Source organism: Oncorhynchus nerka, linkage group LG17 (assembly GCF_034236695.1).
Source record: "Oncorhynchus nerka isolate Pitt River linkage group LG17, Oner_Uvic_2.0, whole genome shotgun sequence".
NCBI lineage: Eukaryota > Metazoa > Chordata > Actinopteri > Salmoniformes > Salmonidae > Oncorhynchus > Oncorhynchus nerka.
In genome coordinates, this window is record NC_088412.1 from 22,282,749 (window position 1) to 22,295,784 (window position 13,036).

Below are 13,036 nucleotides of genomic sequence, written 5' to 3' on the forward strand. Positions count from 1 at the left end.
CTCTCTTTGAGGCAACTACTCAGCACATTTTATTTGCTGCAGTGCTAGCTAGCGGTAGCTTATGCTTTCAGTACTAGATAAAATTATCTGATCCTTTGATAGGGTGGACGACATGTCAGTTCATGCTGCAAGAGCTCTGATAGGTTGGAGGACGTCCTCCAGAAGTTTTCATAATTACTGTGTAAGTCTATGGAAGGAGGTGTGAACCATGAGCCGCCTAGGTTTATATTGAAGTCAATGTATCTAGAGGAGGACAGAAGCTAGCTGTCCTCTGGCTATATCATGGTGCTACCCTACAGAGTGCTGCTGAGGCTACTGTAGATCTTGCAAAACAGTGTGTTTTAATGAATGATTTGGTGACGTGAATATATTTACTATATTTTTATCTAAAAGGGCTAACTTTTTTAATGTTACACTATTTTTATGTTCATGAAATTCACTGAGGATGGTCCTCCCCTTCCTCCTCTGAGGAGCCTCCACTGGTAGAGATGGAGTCTTCCATCAGGCAGTAGGGCTGATTTGGTTAGATCAATTTTAAAACTTGAGATTACGATTAATTTATCTATGATCTTCAATGCGTTTGGGAGTGATTGATATACATTGTCTAGATATGGTAAAGTATCATTTGCATATAATGAGATTAAATGATCAGTAGATTTGAGGGAAATTTGTATTATTTCCTTTGTTTGATGAATTGCGTATGTTCCATTGAGAATAAAATGATCAAAGGAGAAATTGGATTGCCTTTCTGCTGCTTTTAGTAATTCTGAACTGAGAGGAGCAGATATTACCTGTTAAAACTTTGGCTATGTGATTGGCATATAGCATTTTAATTGGAACCAATTCCCATATGTTCCAAGACAGACCAGAGATATGACCAATCTAGTCTATCAAAAAAAAAATCTGCATCGAGAGATAAAACAGGTCAAGGAGCTGTTTTTTCTGATGAAGCATTTTAGATACAGTATGTAGTAATTGACGGCGGTTATCCAGGGACAATTTATTTTGTTAGTGTGGACCAATTTTGGTAAGTACGTCTCAAGATGGAATGACAACATTTTAGAAAACAGTTTAATATCTGTGTTTATCAAAGATTTGGGGCCATAGTGTCGAACACTGGGTGGCATCCTTACCTTTGTTTTATTAAGGGAAAATTAGTGCTGTATTCACATCTCAAATTAGCCTTTGTGAACGGCTGTGTTAATAATTTTGAGCAATAGTGGACCTAATTCAACAATTTAAGTAGAGCTCAGACGAAATTACCGTCCCATACAGGCGATTTGCCTTTATTCATACACACCAATGCCCTTTTGAGATCATTGAGAGAGACTGTTGAGAGAAGATGAGTTCCTCATTATTTTAGAAAGGACTTAGTCAGGCCTGGTGTGGATTTACAATCAGAGACTTTGCTGTCCTTAAGCCATTTTGCCACAACTTTGGAAGTATGCTTGGGGTCAATGTCCATTTGGAAGACCCATTTGCGACCAAGCTTTACCTTCCTGACTGATGTCTTGAGATATTGGTTTAATATATCCATATAATTTTCCTCCCTCATAATGCCATCTATTTTGTGAAGTGCACCAGTCCCTCATGCAGCAAAGCACCGCCACAACACGATGCTGGCACCCCTGTGCTTCACAGTTGAGATGGTTTTCTTCGGTTTGCAAGCCTCCCCCTTTTCCTCCAAACATAACGATAGTCATTATGGCCAAACAGTTGTATTTTTTGTTTCATCAGACGAGAGGACATTTCTTCAAAAAGTCTGATCTTTGTCCCCATGTGCAGTTGCAAACCGTAGACTGGCTTTTTTATGGTGGTCTTGTAGCAGTGGCTTCTTCCTTGCTGAACAGCCTTTCAGGATATGTCGATATAAGACTCGTTTTACTGTGGCTATAGATATTTTTGTACCAGTTTCCTCCAGCATCTTCATAAGGTCCTTTGCTGTTTTTCTCGGATTGATTTGCACTTTTCGCACCAAAGTACGTTCATCTCTAAAAGACAGCATGCGTCTCCTTCCTGATCGGTATGATGGCTGCGTGGTCCCATGGTGTTTATACTTGCGTACTTTTGTTTGTACAGATGAACGTGGTGCCTTCAGGCGTTTGGAAATTGCTCCCAAGGATGAACCAGACTTGTGGAGGTCTACAATATTTTTTCTGTCTTTGCTGATTTCTTTTGATTTTCCAATAATGTCAAGCAAAGAGGCACTGAGTTTGAAGGTAGGCCTTGAAATACATCCACAGGTACACCTCCAATTGTCTCAAATTATGTTAATTAGCCTATCAGAAGCTTCTAAAGCCGTGACATCATTTTCTGGAATTTTCCAAGCTGTTTAAAGGCGCAGTCAACTTAGTGTATGTAAACTTCTGACCCACTGGAATTGTGATACAGTGAATTATAAGTTAAATAATGTCTGTAAACAATTGTTGGGAAAATGACTTTTGTCATGGACAAAATAGATGTCCTAACCGACTTGACAAAACTATAGTTTGTTAACAAGAAATTTGTGGAGGGGTTGAAAATTGAGTTTTAATGACTCCAACCTAAGTGTATGTAAACTTCCGACTTCAACTGTACAGTATCAGTCAAAAGTTCAGACACACCTACTCATTCAAGGGTTTTTCTTTATTTTTACAATTTTCTACATTGTAGACATCAAAACTATGAAATAACGCATATGGAATCATATAGTAACCAAAAAAGTGTTAAACAAATCTAAATATATTTTTTTACTGTTGGAAAAGCATTCCAGGTGAAGCTGGTTGAGAGAATGCCAAGAGTGTGCAAAGCTGTTATCAAGGCAAAAGGTGACTTCTGTAAAGAATATGAAATATAACATATATTTTGATTTGTTTAACACTTTTTTGGTTACTATATGATTCCATATGATGTCTCCACTATTATTCTACAATGTAGAATATAGTAAATATAAAGAATTACCCTTGAATGAGTAGGTGTGTCAAAACCTTTGACTGGTACTGTAAGTAAATCAGTCAATTGAAATAAATTCAATAGACCCTCATCTATGGATTTCACATGAATGGGCAGGGGTGCAGCCATGGGTAGGCCTGGGAGGGCGTAGGCCCACCCATTTGGGAGCCAGGCCCACCCACTGGGGAGCCAGGCCCAGCCAATACAAATAATTTTTACCCATTAAAGGGCTTCATTACAAACAATATAGACATAAAGATTGTGGTGGCTGCTCAGTGTGGCATTTGACATTATTGATCATAGTCTACTGCTGGGGAAAAACATATGCGGATGACTCAACACTATACACGTCAGTTACTACAGCGACTGAAATGACTGAATCGCTTAACAAAGAGCTACAGTTAGTTTCAGAATGGGTGGCAAAGAAAAGGTTTGTCCTAAGTATTTAAAAAACAAAAAGCATTGTATTTGGGACAAATAATTCACTAAACCCTAAACCTCAACTAAATCTTGTAATGAATAATGTGGAAATTGAGCAAGTTGAGGTGACTAAACTGCTTGGAGTATCCATGGATTGTAAACTGTCATGGTCAAAACATATTGATACAACAGCAGTGTAGATGGGGAGAAGTATGTCCATGATAAAGCGCTGGTCTATCTTTTTAACAACACTATCAACAAGGCAGGTCCTACAGGCCCTAGTTTTGTCGCACGTGGACTACTGTTCAGTCATGTGGCCAGGTGCCACAAAGAGGGACTAAGGAAAATTTAAATTGGCTCCGAACAGGGCAGCTGGGATGGGTCTTAGATGTACACAGAGAGCTAACATTAATATTATGCATGTCAATCTCTCCTGGCTCAAAGTGGAGGAGAGATAGACTTCATCACTACTTGTATTTCTGAGAGGTATTGACACGTTGTGATGCACTGAGCTGTCTGTTTGAACTACTGGTGCACAGCTCGGACAACCATGCATACCCCACAAGACATGCCACCAGAGGTCTCTTCACAGTCCCCAAGTCCAGAACAGACTATGGGAGGCGTACAGTACTACATAGAGCCATGACTACACGCAACTCTATTCCACATCAAGTGACTCATGCAAGCAGTACAATTAGATTTAAAAAACAGATAAAATACACCTTATGGAGCAGCAGGGACTGTGAAGCAACACAAACATAGGCACAGACACATGCATACACACACACACGATAACATAGGCACAGACATTTACATTTACATTTAAGTCATTTAGCAGACGCTCTTATCCAGAGCGACTTACAAATTGGTGCATTCACCTTATGACATCCAGTGGAACAGTAGTGCATCTACACACATGCATACACACACACACGATAACATAGGCACAGACACATGCATACACACACACACGATAACATAGGCACAGACACATGCATACACACACACACGATAACATAGGCACAGACACATGCATACACACACACACGGTAACATAGGCACAGACACATGCATACACACACACACGATAACATAGGCACAGACACATGCATACACACACACACACGATAACATAGGCACAGACACATGCATACACACACACGATAACATAGGCACAGACACATGCATACACACACACACACAATAACATAGGCACAGACACATGCATACACACACACACGATAACATAGGCACAGACACATGCATACACACACACACAATAACATAGGCACAGACACATGCATACACACACACACAGTAACATAGGCACAGACACATGCATACACACACATGATAACATAGGCACTATACACACACGTCACATGGATTTTGTGTTCTAGATACGTGGTAGTGGAGTTGGGGCCTGAGGACACACACTTAATATGTTGTGAATGTATTGTAATGTTTTTAAAATTGTAAAACTGTGTCACGACTTCTACCGAAGTCGTTGCCTCTCTTTGTTCGGGCGGTGCTCGTCGGTTGACGTCACCGGTCTTCTAGCCATCATTGATCAATTTTTCATTTTCCATTGGTTTTGTCTTGTCTTCCCACACACCTGTTTTCAATCCCATTCATTACCTGTTGTGTATTTAACCCTCTGTTTCCCCTCATGTCTTTGTCAGAGATTGTTTATTGTCAGTGTTGTGTTTATTGTATAGGTGCGCGACGGGTCCTCGTACCCATGTTTGTTTATATTCATCTCTTTTTAGTGTTATGCAGCATGTTACGTGGACATTCATTAAAAGACTTCATTTTACACTCCATTTTGACTCTCCTGCGCCTGACTTCCCTGCCACCTATACACACGACTCTGACAGGATGTCTGACCATAAAATTATGAAGTCAGAAGGAGAGGACACTACGCTCATGGAGGTGGAGGAACTCATCCGGGAACAAGCCTCCACCATCACAACCGGGATCTCCCTTGAACGCTTTTCCCCCTCCTGAACTGAACAAGATCCATTTATCCCTACCCACGGGATACAACGGAGATACTGCCGGCTGCCAGAGTTTCTCCTTAAACTGAACTTGTATCTGGCCACGGTCTCCCCAGTACCATCAGACCGTGAGAAGAGTTGGGCCCTTGTCTCATGCCTCACCGGGAAAGCCCTGGAGTGGGCCAGCGCTGTGTGTAGAGAGGAGGATGCGGAGTTGGACCATTTTGAGGAGTTCACGTGCCATTTCCTGATAGTATTCAACTACCCACCCGAAGGCAAAGCAGCGGGTGAGCGCCTCTATCATCTGAGGCAGGAGACGAGGAGTGCACAGGAGTTTGCTTTGGAGTTTAGGACCTTGGCTACCGGCGCTGGATGGAGCGACAAGGCCCTGATCGGCCATTACCGTTATAGTCTACGCGAGGACGTTCGTCGGGAGCTGGCCTGTAGAGACACCACCCTCACATTCGACCAGCTGGTGGACATGTCCATCAGGCTGGACAACATGCTGGCTACTCGTAGACGTCTAGATCAGGGTCTGGTTGTTCCATCCTCCCGCACCCTCTTTCCCGAACCTATGGAATTGGGAGGGATGGTGCGCAGAGAGACCGGAGGGGGTTCCCGCAGAGAGCACACTGCTGGTCGGTGCAGGGTTGGTTCCTCTGGGAATAGAGAAGGCAGGCAGGGCACTCTGGCATCACGCCAGGTGAGTAGGCACCATTCTCATCCAGAGCCCTCTGTTGCACTAATGTTTGTCTCTGTCACCTTTCCGGATTTCCCCCTGCATTCCCAGTATAAGGCGCTAGTAGATTCAGGCGCAGCTGGGAATTTCATTAATAAAAATGTAGCTCATAGTTTAGGGATCCCTATTGTTTCTGTGGATATGCCTTTCCCTATTCATGCCTTAGATAGTCGACCATTAGGGTCAGGGTTTATCAGGGAGGTCACCGCACCTTTGTCTGATAACGCAGGAGGGTCACAAGGAGAAGATTAGTCTTTTACTTATTGATTCTCCTGCGTATTCTGTGGTGCTAGGCCTACCCTGGTTAGCTTGTCATAACCCCACTGTTTCTTGGCCACAGAGAGCTCTCACGGGGTGGTCGCGAGAATGCTCAGGTAGGTGTTTAGGGGTTTCCGTTGGTGCTACTACGGTGGAAAGTCCAGACCAGGTCTCCACCGTGTGCATTCCCCCGCGAATATGCAGATTTGGCTCTCGCCTTCTCAAAAAAGAAGGCGACTCAATTACCACCCCATCGACGGGGGGATTGTGCGATAGATCTCCTGGTAGACGCTGCACTTCCCAGGAGTCACATGTATCCCCTGTCGCAAGCGGAGACAGTGGCTATGGAGACATAGGTCTCTGAATCCCTGCGCCAGGGGTACATTCAGCCATCCATTTCACCCGTCTCTTTGAGTTTCTGTTTTGTGAAAAAGAAGGATGGCGGTTTACGCCCGTGCATTGATTATCGAGGTCTAAATAAAATCACAGTGAAATATAGTTACCTGCTACCTCTGATAAATACTGTTATTGAGTCAATGCACGGGGCACGCTTCTTCACAAAATTGGATCTCAGGAGTGTGTACAATCTGGTGCGTATTCGGAAGGGTGATGAGTGGAAGACGGCATTTAGTACCACCTCAGGTCATTATGAGTACCTTGTCATGCCATATGGGTTGATGAATGATCCATCAGTCTTCCAATCATTTGTAGATGAGATCTTCAGGGACCTGCACGGGCAGGGTGTAGTGGTGTATATCGATGATATTCTGATATACTTCGCTACACTCGCCGAGCATGTGTCCCTGGTGCGCAGGGTGCTTGGTCGCCTGTTGGAGCATGATCTATATGTCAAGGCTGAGAAATGCTTGTTCTTCCAACAATCCATCTCCTTCCTAGGGCATCGGATTTCCACTTCAGGAGTGGAGATGGAGAGCGACCGCATTGCAGCCGTGTGTAATTGGCCGACTCCAACCACGGTAAAGGAGGTGTAGTGTTTTTTAGGGTTTGCCAATTACTACCGGAGGTTTATCCGGGGTTTTGGTCAGGTTGCTGCTCCCATTACCTCACTGCTAAAGGGGGGCCCGGTACGCTTGCAGTGGTCGGCTGAGGCGAACAGGGCTTTTGGACACCTGAAGACTCTGTTTACCTCGGTGCCTGTGTTGGCTCATCCGGATCCCTCTTTGCCATTCATAGTGGAGGTGGACGCATCTGAAGCTGGGATAGGAGTTAGTGCTTTCTCCGCTTTCTTCGGGTACGCCACTGAAGCTTCGGGCGGAGCAAACTATGATGTGGGGGACCGGGAGCTGTTAGCTGTCGTAAAAGCCTTGAAGGCGTGGAGGTATTGGCTTGAGGGGGCTAAACACCCTTTTCTCATCTGGACTGACCACCGCAATCTGGAGTACATCCGGCAGGCGAAGAGACTGAATCCTCGACAGGCAACGTGGGCCATGTTTTTCACTCGTTTTGTGTTTACTCTTTCTTACAGACCAGGCTCCCAGAACGTCAAGGCAGACGCATTGTCTCGGCTGTATGACACAGAGGAGCTGTCCATGGATCCCACTCCCATACTCCCAGCTTCGTGTTTGGTGGCGCCAGTAGTGTGGGAGCTGGACACGGACATTGAGCGGGCGTCACGTGCAGAGCCCTCTCCCCCTGAGTGTCCAGCTGGTCGTTTGTACGTTCCGTCGGCTGTCCGCGACCGATTGATCTATTGGGCTCACACGTCACCCTCCTTTGGTCATCCTGGGATAGGTCAGACGATGCGCTGTCTTGATGGGAGGTACTGGTGGCCCACTTTAGCTAAGGACGTGAGGATTTATGTTTCCTCCTGCTCGGTGTGCGCTCAGTGCAAGGCTCCTAGACACCTGCCCAGAGGTAAGCTACAACCTTTACCCGTTCCTCAACGGCCGTGGTCGCACCTGTCGGTGGAATTTTTGACTGATCTTCCACCTTCACAGGGTTACACCACGATCCTGGTCGTTATGGATCAGTTTTCGAAGTCCTGTCGTCTCCTCCCTTTGCCCGGTCTCCCCACGGCCTTACGAACGGCAGAGGCCTTGTTTACACATGTTTTCCGGCACTATGGGGTGCCTGAGGATATAGTGTCTGATCGAGAGTAATGGGCAGGTGGAGATTGTTAACCAGGATGTGGGTAGGTTTCTGCGGTCATATTGCCAGGATTGGCCGGGGGAGTGGGCGAAGTTCGTGCCCTGTGCAGAGATGGCCCAGAACTCGCTACGTCACTCCTCCACTAACCTTACTCCTTTTCAATGTGTATTGGGGTATCAGCCGGTTCTGGCTCCTTGGCATCAGAGTCAGACCGAGGCTCCTGCGGTGGACAATTGGTTTCGGCATGTGGATGTGGGCTGCCTCCCAGGTTTCCTCAGCGCGCCATAAGGCGCCAGAAAATTGGCGCAGATCGTTGCCGCAGTGAGGCCCCGGTGTTCGCACCAGGGGACAGGGTCTGGCTCTCGATCCGAAACCTGCCCCTCCGCCTGCTCTGCCGGAAGTTGGGTCCGCGGTTTGTGGGGCTGTTTAAAGTCCTGAGGAGAGTGAACGAGGTATGTTATATGTTACAACTGCCCACTAATTACCGTATTAACCCCTCATTCCATGTGTCTCTCCTCAGGCCGGTGGTGGCTGGCCCGCTCCAGGAGGCTGAAGTGTGTGATGTTCCTCCGCCTCCTCTAGACATCGAGGGGGTCCCGGCATACTCTGTTCGATCCATTTTGGATTCGAGACGTCGGGCGAGGGGCCTTCAGTACCTTGTGGACTGGGAGGGGTACGGGCCGGAGGAGAGATGCTGGGTTCCGGTGGAGGACGTGTTAGATCCTTCCATGTTAAAATAATTCCACCGTCTCTATCCGGATCGCCCTGTACCTCGCCCTCCGGGTCGTCTCCGAGGCCGGTGTCGACGCGCATCGCAGAGCTAGCTGTGCCACCAGAGACTCTGGGTTTGCGCCCAGGCTCTGTCGCAGCCGGCTGCGACCGGGAGGTCCGTGGGGCGACGCACAATTGGCCTAGCGTCGGCCGGTAGGGATATCCTGCACCAGCGACTTCTGTGGTGGGCCGGGCGCAGTGCGCGCTAGCCAAGGTAGCCAGGTGCACGGTGTTTCCTCCATTGGTGTGGCTGGCTTCCGGGTGTTTCGGAGGACGCATGGCTTTCGACCTTCGTCTCTCCCGAGCCCGTACGGGAGTTGTAGCGATGAGACAAGATAGGAATTACTAACAATTGGATACCACGAAATTGGAGAGAAAAGAGGCTAAAATTTAAAATAATTTTATAAAATAAAAATTGAGACGTGTGACAAAACTGCACATTTTGTTTCAGTATAGATTTGTCCCACATGTCCAAAATGCCATTAAAGTATGTCCTAATAACCAGAGGGAATTAAGTTAATTCTAATAATATGCTGTTGACAGAATAAAAATGTGAATTTGGAGCGTACATCTTAATGAAGGCAATTTTCTTCCATTATGGATACATTTAAGGAAAGTGATTCTGCCTTCCTTTTCTTATGTTTCATTATGATTATACCTTTATATGCTGGTTCTCTATATGAATGTTTTTTTTGCAGTGGTGTAAAGTACTTAAAACACTCAAGTACTACTTATGAAATTTTTAAGAGTAGCTGTACTTAACTTTACTATTTATATTTTTGACAATTTGTACTTTTACTTCACTACATTCCTAAAGAAAACAATACACTTTTTACTCCATACATTTTCCTTCACACCCAAAAGTACTTGTTACATTGAATGCTTAGCAGGACAGGAAAATGGTCCAATTCACACACATCCCTGGTCATCCCTACTACCTCTGATCTGGCGGACGCACTAAACACACATGCTTCGTTTATAAATGATGTCTGAGTGTTGGAGTGTGCTCCTCTAGCCGTAAACTAAAAAAACAGAAAATAGTGCTGTCTAGTTTGCTTAATATTAGGTATTTTAAATTATGTATACTTTTACTTTTGAGTAAGTATATTTTAGCAATTATATTTACTTTTGATACTTAAGTATATTTAAAACCAAATACTTTTAGACTTTTACTCAAGTAGTATTTTACTGGGTGACTAACACATTTACTTGAGTCATTTTTTATTAAGGTATATTTACTTTAAGTCAAGTGTGACAATTGTATATATTCCACCACTGGTCATTGCTAGGATATCAAGACAGCTGCAACATTTGATAGCAGACCTTTCAAATTCCAAGAAATAATGGGTAGCGTTGCCATAAAAACACGAATGCATTATTAACGATGGAACTGTTATCTTTAGTGTTAATAAGCCCATGGATGTGAAACAAAAACAGGACCCACAGGGAAACCCACCCATTGGTCGTTCCCCACCCAGAACCCCCTCCCCCGTAAACCATTAGCGTTATATGAATGATTCTGGTGCTAAATCAATGTGACCAGTGTTGCCATCTAACCTGGGCACTGAAGCCGTTGAAGAAGCCGAACCAAATGTGCACCAAAGCGAAGCTGCAGGTTTTGTACAGGAAGTAGCGCAGAAAAACAGCAATTCGGCGGTACGACCAGCGTCCATGGACCAATAGGAGCCTCTGTAGGAAACTGAACTTGGCCAGGGTATAGTCAGCATTCTGAACTGCCTGACCCCCCTCTACCCCAGCCAAACCTACCCCTATATGAGCCGCTACAGGAGGGAGGAGGAGAGAGAGAGAGAGAGAGAGAGACAGAGAGAGAGAGAGAGAGAGAGAGTGAGTGAGTGAGAAAGGACATGTTAAATACACCCTGTCTTTGAACAGAAATCATAACATAATTTCACAGTCAACCTTTCTTTCCATCACACTCACTCTTGATCATGTTCACGTCGTTGGCGCCGTCACCTATTGCCATGGTGATGGAGGTAGTGTTTTTCCTAACGAGTGTGACCACGTCAGCCTTCTGGCCGGGAGTCACACGGCAACAGAGCACTGATTGGCACAGCCCTGCCAGGGACATGAACCTGGCACCCCACTCTGGCCTGGCATCAAACTCTGCCTGAGAATGGACAAACCATGAACACTATTAACGTTTTGTGTGATGGTTTTCTGAATAAACAACACGATAAGGCAGCCTTTAGATAAAGGGAGTGTTTACTAGACTCAGAGCAAATGGATGATACAGAATTATGGATAATCACTAAGCTATAAGGTTTTCAGTCTTATGGTCTTAAAAGGGAGCGTATTAGCATTAACACCTTTACTACCGGTCCAAATATTTAGAACTGTCACGCCCTGATCTGTTTCACCTGTCTTTGTGCTTGTCTCCACCCCCCTCCAGGTGTCACCCATCTTCCCCAGTATCCCCTGTGTATTTATACCTGTGTTCTCTGTTTGTCTGTTGCAAGTTCGTTAGAACCTACCAGTGTTTTGTTTCCCTGCTCCCGCTTGTTCCTTGCTCCTGTTTTCTAGTTTCCTGGTTCTGTCGTTCTGCCTGCCCTGACCCTGAGCCTGCCTGTTGTCCTGTACCTTTGACCCACTACTCCGGATTACTGACCTCTGCCTGACCTGATCCTGAGCCTTAAACCCTCTCTGAATTATTGACCCCTGCCAGCCTTGACCTGTCGTTTGCCTGCCCGTTTACAGAATAAACTTTAGTTTCTTCAACACTGTCTGCACCTGGGTCATTCCTTAAAAGGTGCGAAGAACACCTACTCATTCAAGGGTTTTTCTTAATTTTTTACTATTTTCTATATTGTAGAATAATAGTGAAGACATCAAAACTATGAAATAACACATGGAATCACGTAGTAAACAAAAAAAAGTGTTATTATATAAAATATTGATGACAGCTTTGTAAACTCATGACATTCTCTCAACCAGCTTCATGAGGTAGCCACCTGGAATGCATTTCAATTAACAGGTGTGCCTTGTTAAAAGTTCATTTGTGGAATTTCTTTCCTTCTTAATGCGTTTGAGCCAATCATTTGTGTTGTGACAAGGTGGGGGGATATAGAAGATAGCCCTATTTTGCAAAAGACCAAGTCCATATTATGGCAAGAACAGCTCAAATAAGCAAAGAGAAACGACAGTCCATCATTACTTAAAACATAAAGGTCAGTCAATACAGAACATTTCAAGAACATTGAAAGTTCCTTCAAGTGCAGTCGCAGAACTATGATGAAACTGGCTCTAATGAGGTCCGCCACAGGAATGGAAGACCCAGAGTTACCTCTGCTGCAGAGGATAAGTTCATTAGAGTTACCAGCCTCAGAAATTGCAGCCCAAATAAATGCTTTACGGAGGTCAAGTAAGAGACACATCTCAACATCAACTGTTCAGAGGAGACTGTGTGAATCAGGCCTTCATGGTCGAATTGCTGCAAAGAAACCACTACTAAAGGACACCAATAATAAGAAGAGATTTGCTTGGGCCAAAAAACATTAGCAATGAACATTACACCGGTGGAAATTTGTCCTTTGGTCTGAAGTGCAAATTGGAGATTTTTGGTTCCAACCGCCATGTCTTTGTGTAGGTGAATGGATGATCTTCTGTATGTGTGGTTCCCACTGTAAATTATGGAGCAGGAGGTGTGATGGTGAAGGGGGTGCTTTGCTGGTGACACTGTCAGTGATTTTTTTAAATTCAAGGTACACTTAACCAACACAGCATTCTGCAGCGATATGCCATCCCATTTGGTTTGTGCCGAGTGGGACTATAATTTGTTTTTCAACAGGACAAT

The 13,036-nt window shown here is 44.9% G+C and overlaps 1 protein-coding gene across 1 annotated transcript in view; it reads right to left on the reverse strand.

The window, feature by feature from the left end:
- The window catches only part of LOC115144964 (phospholipid-transporting ATPase IC-like), a 48,902-nt gene that overhangs the window by 7,095 nt on the left and 28,771 nt on the right, over positions 1-13,036 (reverse strand). The window contains exons 24-25 of the mRNA XM_065003057.1: positions 11,167-11,353; positions 10,783-11,006 (exon numbers count right to left, since the gene is read on the reverse strand). Coding sequence (XP_064859129.1) covers positions 10,783-11,006; positions 11,167-11,353 — 411 coding nt within the window. The remainder of the gene's footprint in view (positions 1-10,782; positions 11,007-11,166; positions 11,354-13,036) is intronic.